Source organism: Trichomycterus rosablanca, chromosome 5 (genome assembly GCF_030014385.1).
Source record: "Trichomycterus rosablanca isolate fTriRos1 chromosome 5, fTriRos1.hap1, whole genome shotgun sequence".
Taxonomy (NCBI): Eukaryota; Metazoa; Chordata; class Actinopteri; order Siluriformes; family Trichomycteridae; genus Trichomycterus; species Trichomycterus rosablanca.
Window position 1 is genome coordinate 13,279,584 of NC_085992.1, and position 15,840 is coordinate 13,295,423.

Here is a 15,840-nt window from a genome sequence, read left to right on the forward strand (position 1 = left end):
GCTGCTGTGTCTGATTCACTCATACCAGCACAACACACACTAACACACCACCACCACCATGTCAGTGTCACTGCAGTGCTGAGAATGATCCACCACCCAAATAATACCTACTCTGTGGTGGTCCTGACCATTGAAGGACGGCATGAAAGGGGGCTAACAAAGCATGCAGAGAAACAGAGATTGTAGAATTACAAAGTGCTTCTATATGGTGGAGCTGATAAAATGGACAGTGAGTGTAGAAACAAGAAGCTGGTTTTAATGTTATGGCTGATCAGTGTACAGTAGTGTTCAAAATAATAGCAGTCCAACACCATTGACCTGATAAAATCACTGATTTTAGTAGAAATGCTATTTCTACATAGCAAAAATTTTACTTGAAAGTGTAGTAGAGTAATGAAAACAAAACAAACCCAACAATTAGGACATGCATCCCACTCATTCTGAGTAATCGAAGCATTGATTGAAAGTGGGTTGTTCAAAATAATAGCAGTGAGAATTTCAATTGGTGAAGCCATTCATTCTGCAGAAGAACGGGTGTCAGTTTTGGCCCTTATTTAATGTAGGAGGGTGGCAAATGTTGCACAGGTTGGTCATAGCACATTTCCTTTTGAAATACTGGGGAAAATGAGTTGTTCCAGACATTGTTCTGATGAACAGCGTACTTTGATTAAAAAGTTGATTGTAGAGAGAAAAAACATACAGAGAAGTGCAGCAAATTATAGGCTGCTCAGCTAAAATGATCTCAAATGCCTTGAAGTGAAAACCAAAACCTGAAAGACGCGGAAGGAAGCGTGGAACTACTGTTCGATTGGATCGAAGAATAGCCAAAATGGCAAAGGTTCAGCCAATGATCACCTCCAGAAAGATCAAGGAACATCTGAAGTTACCAGTGAGTACAGAAGATGATTAAATGAAGCCAATTTACCAGCAAGAACTCCTTGCAAAGTCCCGTTGTTAAGATAAAGACGTGTCCTGAATGGGTTCAAATTTGCCAAGGAACACATTAACTGGTCCAAAGAGAAACGGCTCAACATTTTGTGGACTGGTGAAAGCAAAATTTTATTTTTTTGGTCTAGTGGCCGTAGACAGTATGTCAGACGTCCCCTGAGCACTGAATTCAAACCAAAGTACACTGTGAAGACAGTAAAGCACGGTGGTACAAAATGATGATATGAGGATGTTTTTCATACCGTGGTGTTACACCTATTTATCACATACGAGGGATCATGGATCAGTTTAAATATATCAGAATACTTGAGGAGATCATGTTGCCCTATGTCGAAGAAGAAATGTCCTTAAAATGGGTGTTTCAACATGACAATGAAATCTGAAACGTGTTTTTTTGAGGCAAAACCCAAAATTGCATTAGAACTGTGGAATGTAGTGTAATCATCCTGGACTGGAATACCTGTTCAGACGTGCCAGAAGTTGGTCGACTCCATGCAACACAGATCTCAGAAACAATTGTTCTGCCACTAAATATTAGTTCAGTAATTTAAACTAAAGTGAAACCTCAAACATTTTTAGTTTATACATTTTTTGAGAAAAATGCTGCCACTGCTAACAGCCTAATATTAATTTTTCTTAATTTTCTGTAAATGATGAACACAAACTGGCTAAATTTTGTTAATGTTTTGATTTAGAATTGAAAGTGTAGTATTTTCAGTGCATTTGCATTTATGGAAATAAAAGTTATTAGAATGATTTTGTGCTTTATTCACTTTTTTAAAAATCACTGCTATTTTTTCGAACACTACTGTATATAAACAGTTTTGACACTTATTTACCTAAAATTAACCACCAGACACACTGTTTTGTAAAGGTTCAAAATGTTTATTTACAACAAAAGTGGTAGAGAGAAGAATGAACACCAAGAGAAAAATGGCAGCTATTCTCCCTGAGCTGTACATAAAATACACAGCGAATCTACATGCGCTTCACACGGAGGACGTGAAGACGAGCTCGACCTCGACACACAAACGGATCCACATACGTGACGTCCATCGAAGCCTCTATACATGTACAGAAAGTCGAAAAACATAACAAGATTACACAGAAGGGAGATGAAAATAAAGGCGAGACCTGGTGTCAACATACAAATACACATGTCAGTGTGTCAGTGCCAAGGTGTCCTTGTGTGACCTTTCCACTAAAGGGTCAGGATCCGAAACGTTAACGACAGATTTGATCGACGTCGTACTGAAAACCATGGTACACTACGGCTACGTGAAAAGGTGTCTGTGTACAGAGACTATACGCTCAGGAATATTCACAGTGGAAATGACTACTTGTGCATACAAATACTATTTACATACAGTATTCAGTGGAGCGTTCAGGTCCTTCCCAATCAGATTTAGCGACTTACAATCTGTTTTCAGTGCGTCCAAAAAAAAAAAAAAACCCCAACTGGAACATAAACATGAAAGCTCCACCAGTGCTGCCTGTTTAACGTCACCTAAGTGTGAATTTTACTGGAAGAAAAGCTGCAGGAAGCCCTAAACCAACCTCACCTCCACTCAACAACAGAAAAGACCCTCCCCTCCCAATAACCAAAAATAAAAAATGCTGGAAAAGTCAGAGTCCACAAGTCCTTCATCAGATATTCTTTGCTCTAGTCTAAAAAACAGAACAATCCAGGATTTGAAGGCCTCCTTAGTCATGGCTGCATAAGTATATGTGTAAGAACGTGTCGAGCAAGTGCAGGACGAGTACGCAAAACGTTGGAAACGAGACGGGTAAACACACAAACGCCGTTAGAAAAACAGTAAGTGCACCTACATAGTGATTCGCTTATAAATGATCACTCAATTTCACTTTATTATCTTTATCCTGATCAGAGTCATGGTGTGTAGGCACCCCTGGACGCAAGATATTAATACATCCTAAATGCAGGGCATCTTACAGTCACAATTCGCACTCACTCATATTAGGGGGAAATTTAGAGCGTCTGGCATGTTTTTAGAAGGTAGAAGGATGCAGACGTGGGGAGAACATGCAAAACTGCTCAGTGACCAGAGACATCTTCATCCTGATCAGGGTCATGGTCTGTAGGCACCCCTGGACATAAGGTATGAGTACATCCTAAATGCAGGGCATCTTAGTCACAATTCACACTCACTCATATTAGGGGGAAATTTAGAGCATCTGGCATGTTTTTGAAAGGTTAAAAGATGCAGAAAGGGGGAGAACATGCAAAACTGCTCAGTGACCAGAGCCATCTTTATCCTGGTCATGGTGTGTAGGCACCCCTGGACACAAGGTATGAGTACATCCTAAATGCAGGGCATCTTAGTCACAATTTGCACTAACACTCATATATTTGGGGGAAATTGAGCGTCTGGCATGTTTTTGGAAGGTAGAAAGATGCGGACATGGAGAGAACATGCAAAACTGCTCAGTGACCAGAGCCATCTTTATCCTGGTCATGGTGTGTAGGCACCCCTGGACACAAGGTATGAATGCATCCTAAATGCAGGGCATCTTAGTCACAATTTGCACTAACACTCATATATTTGGGGGAAATTGAGCGTCTGGCATGTTTTTGGAAGGTAGAAAGATGCGGACATGGAGAGAACATGCAAAACTGCTCAGTGATCAGAGACATCTTTATCCTGGTCATGGTGTGTAAGCACCCCTGGACACAAGGTATGAGTACATCCTAAATGCAGGGCACTTTACAGGCACAATTCGCACTCACTCATATTTGGGGGGAAATTTAGAGCGTCTGGCATGTTTTCGAAAGGTAGAAAGATGCAGACGTGGGGAGAACATGCAAAACTGCTCAGAGTGACCAGAGACAAAGATCGACCCTGGTTCACCCTGGTTATTTATCGCATGTGTGCTGTTCAGGCTTTTTATAAAAAAACAGCATGATGATGCAACTGGTAGCATCATGGGCCGTGTGGACCAGGGTTTAACATTGGTATGTTCTCCTTACGTGTCCGTTTGGGTCACTCGGAATTCCTTCCACCTACCAAAACAGTCGAGGGTTGACTGGCCGCTCGAGATTGCACGAAGATGTGAGTGATGCTCTTGTAATAGTGTGACACTAATATTTATTTGATGTACCAGAGCAGGGTTGCCAGGTATTCAGGTCTCAATCGGACAGTCCGATGTTCAGCATACTGTCCAGCTTTAAACATGCCACTAATACTGTATCAACATAAGTGCAGTGCTTTAAAAATAAACTACACTATGATACACTGTAGATAAAAGTAAATATGTTGGGGAAGTGCCACCCCTGGTAGCTTTGAAAATACTGGGGTACATCATTATATGGAATTTGGATATTTGGCAACCAGGCGAATGCTTCAGTTGCGCAACTAGTAAGACAAACATATTAGTATTTTTAAACTTTCATGTCTTCTGATCAACTGTCTCATCCTGACTAGGGTCGCAGTGGATCCGGAGCCGACCCGGAAACACACCCTGGTCAGGGCATTGATCGATTTTACCCAAATTACACACTCACCATTTACCCAATCAAATCCAAGAGCAATTTCGATCAGTCAATCCACCTTCTGGCACACTGGAAACCCACACAGATGTGAAAGAACATGCCAAACTCCACACATACTAGTTAATACAAATGTATGCATAATTTTATCTACGTGTAAATGCACTCGGCGTGTTTCTAGCCCCTCATATTGTGAATGCGAGGGTAAAAGCTCGTGTCTTCATTTTAGCACCAGTGCAGGATCATTACGGGGTGTCGGAAGTCTGGGTTTGTGTGGGTCGCGTCGGTCCTTTCCAGCCGTTCCTCCTCCTCTTCCTCCTCCCTCTTCCTCCTCGCAGATGAACCGTGCGTGTCTGTATGTGCACGTGTTAAACAGTCAGTGGTGCTGTTCAGTTCTATTGCTGAGAGTTCTGTGCTTGCTGTTTCTGCTGCCCGTCACTCTGCTCTTCCTCCTCATCGTCCTCATACTCCTCCTCCTCGTCATCCTGGCTGACGAGGAACTCCTCAGGAGGCCAGCGCAGCTCTCCGCTCTCCACCTCGCCCTCGGTGGCCTCCACCACGATGGACGGCAGGCGGTCCTTCAGCTTGCAGCAGCGCTCAAAGTCTGATGGATCCGGAAAGATCTGCGAGGAGAAAGAAATGTGTTTGATGTTTTTGGGTGTGTTTAGCCAAACTGCACATTTTTCAATAGAACCAGAGCCAGAAAACAAGCATCTGAGCGTCACAGTGCTACCGACCGGTCCAAAGATCAACCATGAATGTACAGTTAAAGTTTACATACACCTGTACCATCATGACATGAGTTTCATTTTTTCCATTTGTTTATCTTGGGGTTTTTTAATTGTACATTTATAATTGATTGACCAGATGGATTTGACTACCTAAAGTAGTCTGTCCATTTTATCAGCTCCACTTACCATATAGGAGCATTTTGTAGTTCTACAATTACTGACTGTAGTCCATCTGCTTCTCTGCATGCTTTGTTAGCCCCCTTTCATGCTGTTCTTCAATGGTCAGGACTCTCCCAGGACCACTACAGAGCAGGTATTATTTAGGTGGTGGTGTGTTAGTGTGTTGTGCTGGTATGAGTGGATCAGACACAGCAGCACTGCTTGAGTTTTTAAACACCTTACTGTCACTGCTGGACTAAAAATAGTCCACCAACCAAAAATATCCACTGATGAAGGTCTTGAAGATGACCGACTCAAACAGCAGCAATAGATGAGCGATCGTCTGACTTTACATCTACAAGGTGGACCAACTAGGTAGGAGTGTCTAATAGAGTGGACAGTGAGTGGACACGGTATTTAAAAACTACAGCAGCGCTGCTGTGTCTGATCCACTCATACCAGCACAACACACACTAACACACCACCACCATGTCAGTGTCACTGCAGTGCTGAGAATGATCCACCACCTAAATAATACCTGCTCTGTGGTGGTCTTGTGGAGGTCCTGACCATTGAAGAACAGGATGAAAGCAGTCTAAAAAAAGTATGTAGAGAAACTGTAGTTCTACAGTTACTGACTGTAATCCATCTAAGTGCTTCTATATGGTAAGTGGAGCTGATAAAATGGACAGTGAGTGTAGAAACAAGGCGGTGGTTTTAATGTTATGGCTGATCGGTGTATATGTGACCCTAACAGGATAAAACTGTGGTAAAACATGTCAATAAAAAAGTCTATTATGTTAGTAGGTAGAACTGTCGCCTCACTGCAGGAAGGTCTTGGGTTCGATTTCCAGGTGGACCAATCCGGGATCTTTCAGTGTGGAGTTTGCATGTTCTCCCTGCCTCTGTGTGTACATTTTTAACACTACCAGCTGGTGGTGACCTTCAGCTGACCAGTGCAAACCATCAGCATTTTTTTTGATTTTATATGATATTAAATGTAATTTTTATATATAACTATGTTTATAGAATTTTGATATTGAATAATGAAAGAATATCATTTTTTTTAAGACAAGCCTTCATCTTCAGCCAAACGTGCAGCTGTGCATGTCCGAATGCCCGAAAGCCGCCTGAGAATTCGCTGTAGACCCGCATGATGTAATTCAGGAAAGAGCAAAAGGTGACCTTCATCTCACGACACACAATCATAGTTTTCATTCTGTTTATCCGGAGTTCCTGGCCTCAGGAAGGGGAACGTGCCCAAACGCTCCGTACCGCCTGGGAGCTGGATGCAGCCCAGTCATATTTTTAGCCCGGTGTGTTTCGGTGACGTGGACCGGAGGGATGGCGATGTCACCATCTGGGAAACGAGCCCAAAGATATAAGCATATGAGAGACAGAGGGGTAGAGCGAGAGAGAGAGCGGACATGTGAGGACAAGCAAGAATGAGAGCGCAGGTGACAAAGAGAGAGAGCAGTGCAGCAGGAAACCTGTGTGCTGCTGTTCCACTGCATTTTAAAAGAGAATCACTGGACTCCCTTTTTATTCATCAATACACTCCTGATCAAGGTCACAGTGGGTCTAGGCCTACCTGGACCCACTGGGCCACAGCAGGGATACCCTGGATATGGCACCAATATGAAGGTGGAGAAAAGACTCACTCACTCACTTTCTTAACCACTTATCCAATTAGGGTCGCGGGGGGTTGGGGGGCTGGAGCCTGTCCCAGCTTTTTAATGGGCGCAAGGCACACAGTAACACCCTGGACGGGGCGCCAGTCCATCACAGGGCAGACACACATACATACATTCACCTATAGGGCAATTCAGTGTCTCCAATTAACCTGACTGCATGTTTTTTAGACTGTGGGAGGAAACCCACACAGACACGGGGAGAACATGCAAACTCCGCACAGAAAGGACCCGGACTGCCCCGCCTGGGGATCGAACCCAGGACCTTCTTGCTGTGAGGCGACAGTGCTTCCCACTGAGCCACCGTGCTGCCACAAGAAAAGACTTAATAGATTATTAACACGCGGTAGTGTGGGTGCCACACAGTGCCAGAGTCCTGGGGACCTGGGTTTAAATCTTGCAAGTGGTCACTTTCTGTGATGTAGATTCTACCCATTTCCACATGAGTTACCTCAGGGTATGCTAATTTCCCCTGGCAAAAACATGCAGATGTGCAAAAACAACAGAAAGTCGGCAAATGGGTAAATGTGTGTGTTGGGTAAACTCCCAGACTGGCACCCAAAGTGTGGATCCACTGCAATCTCAATCAAGATATATATATATTTATCTATTAGAACTTTAAAGTCATGTTTTACACACTTTGTTTACATTTACACAAGATTCATCAGTTCAAGTTTTTAATGCCAAACACAATCACAGTCAATGTTGTATTTCCATGTCACCTCACTTGCATGTTTTTGGACTGTGGGACACGGGGAGAACATGCAAACTCCACACAATAAGTACGCCAAATATCCTTCCTGACGCAACAAGTCTACTTTTACCTGAACTTGACAGGCACTGAGACACTTACAAGTGCACCTCCTAATGGCTAAGATGTTCGGCCATCCCAAATTCCACCCCACATGGTCCGTAACACATTAGACTGCTGGTCCGTTACACGTTAGACTGCTGGTCCGTTACACGTTAGACTGCTGGTCCGTTACACGTTAAGACTGCTGGTCCGTTACACGTTAGACTGCTGGTCCGTTACACGTTAGACTGCTGGTCCGTTACACGTTAAGACTGCTGGTCCGTTACACGTTAGACTGCTGGTCCGTTACACGTTAGACTGCTGGTCCGTTACACGTTAGACTGCTGGTCTGTTACACATTAGACTGCTGGTCCGTTATATATTAGACTGATGTCTGTTACACATTAGACTGCTCGTCCGTTATATATTAGACTGATGTCTGTTACACATTAGACTGCTGGTCCGTTATATATTAGACTGCTGGTCCGTTACACATTAGACTGCTGGTCCGTTACACATTAGACTGATGGTCCGTTACACATTAGACTGCTGGTCCGTTACACATTAGACTGCTGGTCCGTTACACATTAGACTGCTGGTCTGTTACACATTAGACTGCTCGTCCGTTATATATTAGACTGATGTCTGTTACACATTAGACTGCTGGTCCGTTATATATTAGACTGCTGGTCCGTTACACATTAGACTGCTGGTCCGTTACACATTAGACTGATGGTCCGTTACACATTAGACTGCTGGTCCGTTACACATTAGACTGCTGGTCCGTTACACATTAGACTGATGGTCCGTTACACATTAGACTGATGGTCCGTTACACATTAGACTGATGTCCATTACACATTAGACTGCTGGTCCGTTACACATTAGACTGCTGTCCATTACACATTAGACTGCTGGTCCGTTACACGTTAGACTGCTGGTCCGTAGCACATTAGACTGCTGGTCCGTAGCACATTAGACTGCTGGTCTGTTACACATTAGACTGCTGGTCCGTTACACATTAGACTGATGGTCCGTTACACATTAGACTGCTGGTCCGTTACACATTAGACTGCTGGTCCGTTACACATTAGACTGCTGGTCCGTTACACATTAGACTGATGTCTGTTACACATTAGACTGCTGGTCCGTTATATATTAGACTGATGTCTGTTACACATTAGACTGCTCGTCCGTTATATATTAGACTGCTGGTCCGTTACACATTAGACTGCTGTCTGTTACACATTAGACTGCTGGTCCATTACACATTAGACTGCTGGTCCGTAGCACATTAGACTGCTGGTCCGTAGCACATTAGACTGCTGGTCTGTTACACATTAGACTGCTGGTCCGTTACACATTAGACTGATGTCCATTACACATTAGACTGCTGCTCTGTTACACATTAGACTGCTGGTCCATTACACATTAGACTGATGTCCGTTACACATTAGACTGCTGGTCTGTTACACATTAGACTGCTGGTCCGTTACACATTAGACTGATGGTCCGTTACACATTAGACTGATGTCCATTACACATTAGACTGCTGGTCCGTAACACACTAGACTGCTGGTCTGTTACACATTAGACTGCTGGTCTGTTACACATTAGACTGCTGGTCCGTTACACATTAGAATACTGGTCCGTTACACATTAGACTGATGTCCATTACACATTAGACTGCTGGTCTGTTACACATTAGACTGCTGGTCCGTAACACATTAGACTGCTGGTCCGTAACACATTAGACTGCTGGTCCGTAACACATTAGACTGCTGGTCCGTAACACACTAGACTGCTGGTCTGTTACACATTAGACTGCTGGTCTGTTACACATTAGACTGCTGGTCCGTTACACATTAGAATACTGGTCCGTTACACATTAGACTGATGTCCATTACACATTAGACTGCTGGTCTGTTACACATTAGACTGCTGGTCCGTAACACATTAGACTGCTGGTCCGTAACACACTAGACTGCTGGTCCGTTACACATTAGACTGCTGGTCCGTTACACATTAGACTGACGTCTGTTACACATTAGACTGCTGGTCCGTTACACATTAGACTGCTGGTCTGTTACACATTAGACTGCTGGTCCGTTACACATTAGACTGACGTCTGTTACACATTAGACTGCTGGTCTGTTACACATTAGACTGCTGGTCCGTTACACATTAGACTGACGTCTGTTACACATTAGACTGCTGGTCTGTTACACATTAGACTGCTGGTCCGTTTCAAGTTAACCTTCCCACGCATAATGTACAAATACTAATAACAATAATAATAATAATAGTAATAATATTTTCAATGTATTTAGTGCTTGTGTAATTTCTGTGCACATTGTAAGTGTGTGTGTGTGTGTGTGTGTGTGTGTGTGTGTGTGTGGTGGTGGTGGGGGGGTAAGACAGCCACTAAAACATCTCTGAAAGGTTGACCTACAGTCGTCCTTGACTCATCCGCGATGGCTAATTCGGCGAAACTGTGATTGTCATATAGTAGATGTGTTGTGACAGCAGCACAGAATCCATGCATGGTTCAACCCCTCAATTCTAACACCCGCACAAGCGTGCACACACCACTGGCATCCTAAAATAGCTCAGGAGCCTTGAAGAGCCTATCTCAATGCAGCAGAGTGGATGATGGGAGGGAGAGGGAGCGAAATAAACCCCTGGAAAGGAATGAGTTCTGAAAGGAATAAGGAAGAGAGAGAGCAAAAGAGAAAGGGTGTGTAAAAAAAAAAAAAAAAAAAAAAAAAAAGTATATATATATATATATATATATATATATAGTATACACCGATCAGTCATATTATTAAAACCACCTCATTATTTCTACACTCACTGTCCATTTTATCAGCTCCACTTACCATATAGAAGAACTTTGAAGTTCTACAATTACTGACTGTAGTCCATCTGTTAGCCCCCTTTCATGCTGTTCTTTAATGGTCAGGACTCTCCCAGGACCACTACAGAGTAGGTATAATTTGGGTGTTGGATCACTCAGCACTGCAGTGACACTGACATGGTGGTGTTGTGCTGGTATGAGTGGATCAGACACAGCAATGCTGATGGAGTTTGTAAACACCTCACTGTCACTGCTGGACTGAGAATAGTCCACCAACCAAAAACATCCAGCCAACAGCGCCCCGTGGGCAGCATCCTGTGACCACTGATGAAGGTCTAGAAGATGACCAACTCAAACAGCAGCAATAGATGAGCGATCGTCTCTGACTTTACATCTACAAGGTGGACCAACTAGGTAGGAGTGTCTAATAGAGTGGACAGTGAGTGGACACGGTATTTAAAAACTCCAGCAGCGCTGCTGTGTCTGATCCACTCATACCAGCACAACACACATTAACACACCACCACCATGTCAGTGTCACTGCAGTGCTGAGAATGATCCACCACCTAAATAATACCTGCTCTGTAGTCGTCCTGGGAGAGTCCTGACAATTGAAGAACAGGGTGAAAGGGGGCTAACAGTTGGACTACAGTCAGTAATTGTAGAACTACAAAGTGCTTCTATATGCTAAGTGAAGCCGTTAAAATGGACAACGTGTGTAGAAACAAGGAGGTGGTTTTAATGTTATGGCTGATCGGTGTGTATATATATGAGAAAGCCACCACACTCTTGAACAGCTTGCGGACGGACAGACTGATCTTCCTGAAAAGCACAGCCTGTTCCTACCCCTGAAACTGGCCTATTATCATATCGTATCGTATTAATGTCCAAGATTTTGGAACGAGAAGTCCAGCAAACTCATAATCAGGTGTTCACATACTTCTGTCTAATTAAAATATGTCCTCAAAGATGTATGCCCATAAAGACTTGTCTGGACATGTCTGTGTTTCACATGACGAATACTAACAGTCCTAATAGGGGAAAGAGTGCGAGAGTGTGAATGAGTGAAATTAAGATTGAGAGTAAGAGCTCACTGAAAAAACAAGAACAAGATTACAATGTGTGATAGAGAGCAAAAGCGAGAGAGAAAGCAAAAGAAAAAAACAGGGGGGGGGGGGGGGGGGGGGGGTACAGATGTACACGGCTGGAAAGAGAAGATCAGGCCACCCGTGTTTTGGCCTGTATGAGAAAAGCTCCCTTCAAAACAGCAGTCTGGGTTCTATGCTAATGAGGACGACTCAGAAAAACCATGCACGTTTACTCACACATGCTAATCGAACCCCAGAACTGTGGTTCAAATAGTTTATATCTCATTCCGAGGTTGATAGTGTTGTAGGGACTTTCTTCCTCCACAAAACAAGGACGTAGGACCCAAGTCTTAGCTCACACCTAGGCAATTTGGGCAGATATCTCATAACACTGATCAGCCATAACATTAAAACCACCTCCTTGTTTCTACACTTACTACACTTTAGGTGGTGGATCATTCTCAGCGCTGCAGTAACATTGACATGGTGGTAGTGTGTTAGTGTGTGTTATATAAGTGGTATGAGTGGATCAGACACAGCAGCGCTGCTGGAGATTTTAAATACCGTGTCCACTCACTGTCCACTCTATTAGACACTCCCACCTAGTTGGTCCACCTTGTAGATGTAAAGTCAGTGACGATCGCTCATCTATTGCTGCTGTTTGAGTTGGTCATCTTCTAGACATTCATCAGTGGTCACAGGACGTTGCCCACAGGGCGCTGTTGGCTGGATATTTTTGGTTGGTGGACTATTCTCAGTCCAGCAATGACAGCGAGGTGTTAAAAACGCCATCAGCGCTGCTGTGTCTTATCCACACACTAACACACCACCACCATGTCAGTGTCACTGCAGTGCTCTGTAGTGGTCCTGTGGGGGTCTTGACCATTAAAAAACAGAGTGAAAGCAGGCTAAAAAGGCATGCAGAGAAACAGATGGACTACAGTCAGTAATTGTAGAACTACAAAGTGCTCCAATATGGTAAGTGGAGCTGATAAAATGGACAGTAAGTGTAGAAACAAGGAGGTGGTTTTAATGTTATGCCTGATCGGTGTATAATTCTGCAGATTTCTATCCATGTCAAGATCTAGTCAGATCTCAAAGGCACTTGGGTCAAATCACCCACAGACGAACAAAACTCTGGTGTTGTCAAAGTCAAATGTATTTTGTTTGTACAGCTCTACAACAGACAGTTTGGCTTTTCTTATTTTCCATTGAGTTAGCTAATAAAAGCTAATAAATAACATTAGCTAATGTAAACTAAAGTAGGTTTTCCAGGACAACCCACTTTATAATGGTGCTGTACTTTAAATTCAAATAGCTTAGTCTAACTATTTTCAAAATTCTATTTAGGCATTTTACCCTTTTTCTCCAAATCTAGTCATATCCAATTACCCAGTTGTATCTTCTCTACTGCTGCAGACCCAAACCCTGACCAAAAAGGGTTGAACCCAACACACGCCCTCTCCAACACGGGTGCAGTTGCCAACCGCTTTTTTTCACCTGCATGAGGCAGGTTCACACAAGGATTATTATTGCATATAGAGTCATGCACTGCTAATCATTATTATAGAGTGGAAATCCATCTTGTATGTTTTATGCTAACTACAACTGGTGTTTCATGTCCCTTTTAATGGAACAGTAATCTCTTGTTATGGTCTGGAAAAACCCAAACGGTCATAAGAAAATCAAAAGAATACACACACACACACACACACACATATATATAAATGTAATATTTATATTTTTTGGATTTTAATGCCATGTTTAACCTGTATGTCATATTCATGCCACGATTGGTATCATGTTTCTGTCTGCTTATTTATTAATGTGAAATAACCACCATAGTCAAGAAGGTTTATAGTAGGACAGAAGTCCTTCCACCAAAAAAGCATGACTAAGGACTAATAAATGGACCAATAAAAAGCAGGAACAGGGTTTTTTTTTTGCACTGCAGCCTCTAAACCTAATGCAATGGCAAGAAATGCTGCAGGTCCAGCTTAGGTTTGGAAAACTCACCATAACTTCTGGTGAATGTGTGATAAAAAAATACAATAAAAAACATAATAAAGTCGCTAAAATGATTGAAGCCCAAATATTATGACAACCTTGTGATTAACGTCTGTCAGAAATATATAATAATAATAATGTAACAATGGTATTCCAAAATATCATCAATTTCCGCGAAATCAAGTCTCTAAAAAAGCCCACAGTGGAAAACCCTGCTTGAGAGTCTCGATATGACTGGGTGTGAAAGTGCTGAAGTGTTTCTGAAGTTTCTGGTGCCAGGGCCAAATCTAGATTTGTTTTTTTACCTTATTTCATTCTCAGATATAACAGTGTAATAGGTACCTGGAAGGTGAGGCGGTCTTTGCTTGGGCTGAGCCGCATGTCCTCCACTGGGGTGCTGCTGATCATGACTTCGGTCATCACACTGCACGGCACGAACACGGAGCTGCCGGGGTAAAAGAGCAGGTCAGGAAACGTTAATCTGGTACCGTGTACAGTTAAAGTCCACTTTACTTAATTGTCCCATGTCTAGCAGAAGTTATAAGTCGCTGGAACACATTTTAGGTTGCTGATGGTCAAGCAAGCTTTACATCACCATAAGTCAAGAAGTTGTAGTGCGAAAAATACCTTGTCTTAAAATCAGCACCTTAAAACACGACCGAAAGCAGAGGGAGAAGTTTTTTTGGCATGACAGTTGGTGTAAAGCTTGCTTGACTGTGGACAGAGACACCTGTATTCCAGCTGCTTCGAGTCTTGGCAGACCTTGTTTAGTGGTCACTTGGATAAATCTGACAGTCTGGACTAATTATCTCCTAGCATAAAGTGACAGCTCAGTGGTTAAGGTACTGGACTAGTTATCAGAAGGTTATTGGTTCAAGCCTCACCACCTTCAAGTTGCCACTGTTGGGCACCTAAGCAAAGTCCTTGCATAAAATCATGTGTTGAAAATGTAAATGTAAAATGACAGTTTGGGTTTCCTCCCGGACCTTGGCATGAGACCACTGTTCCACTGAATTTGTAATGGGTTTAAATAAATTTAGCAGATGCTTTTACCCAAATTGTGTATTTTGTTGTGCCAACTGTGGCAATTTGACAGTAGTTGGGCTTGACCAAGCAACTTTCTGATCAAAAGTCCAGTACCCTAACTACTGAGCTACCACTGCATTGGGATTGCAAGGTCAGTGTGGCTTGTAATAACACTAAGATCACCATGTGCAAGTCCAGAAGTTGTCTGGAATGATGTTAATGATGTTGAGGCTTTCTGTGGTACCAAAACACCAACGTCAGCTAATGGAGTCATCAAGTCATGTGCGTAAAGCACACCATCAATGAACTGTGGAGCAACAATGAAAGCATCTACAATTGCAATATCAATTCATTTATTTATTCCTTTCGCCAAACTGATGGCGCCTTGCGGTGTGTCTGGCAGCACCGACCAATATGGCATGACGCAAGATGATACCCTGGACAAGGAACACGGCACTCTTAAAAATTCCCCTACTCCCTACACATGGAGGTGACGTGAGCACCTTGTGCACATTTTTTAATAAGTGAAAGTAAATTTGGAGCACCGTGGGAGGCCCTGTGATTGAAGGCAAGGGCTGCTGCTTGGCAACACCCACTTAACCCAGCGTACCACCTGTGCCACCATGCAGCCCATTTTCCAAGCATCAAATGTTGTCTGGGCAAGTCGAATTTTAAAGGCGTTTAAGGTGGAATCAAATCAAATTGACATTAAAAGCAGACCGAGACCACTAGCACTCTGGAAGTCAAACCACAGTGAGGTCAGTGGTCCACAGCGCTGCACTTTGTTGCATGTGTTCACGTGTAGTCATTATGAAACCAGTGTGGGCGTGCAGGGGACCATCAGATGGATCTTTCTAAAAAAAATGCTCTGCAGTTTGGTTTCTACTGTAAAGCATTAAAACGCATCTAAATGGGTCATTTTGAAACATTAAAATCATTTATCATTTCATCTTATGCTTTTAGTTCTTTTTAATATTTATCAAATCAGTACAAATCATCTAGCAACATCATATCATTCTTCCTCTCTTAAAA

General features: G+C 42.9%; 1 protein-coding gene across 1 annotated transcript in view; it reads right to left on the bottom strand.

Annotated features, from left to right (window-relative positions):
- Positions 1 to 1,812: 1,812 nt before the first annotated feature.
- The window catches only part of lbh (LBH regulator of WNT signaling pathway), a 33,014-nt gene continuing 18,986 nt past the window's right edge, over positions 1,813 to 15,840 (bottom strand). The window contains exons 2-3 of the mRNA XM_062995744.1: positions 14,125 to 14,227; positions 1,813 to 5,079 (exon numbers count right to left, since the gene is read on the bottom strand). Coding sequence (XP_062851814.1) covers positions 4,852 to 5,079; positions 14,125 to 14,227 — 331 coding nt within the window. The 3' untranslated portion in view covers positions 1,813 to 4,851. The remainder of the gene's footprint in view (positions 5,080 to 14,124; positions 14,228 to 15,840) is intronic.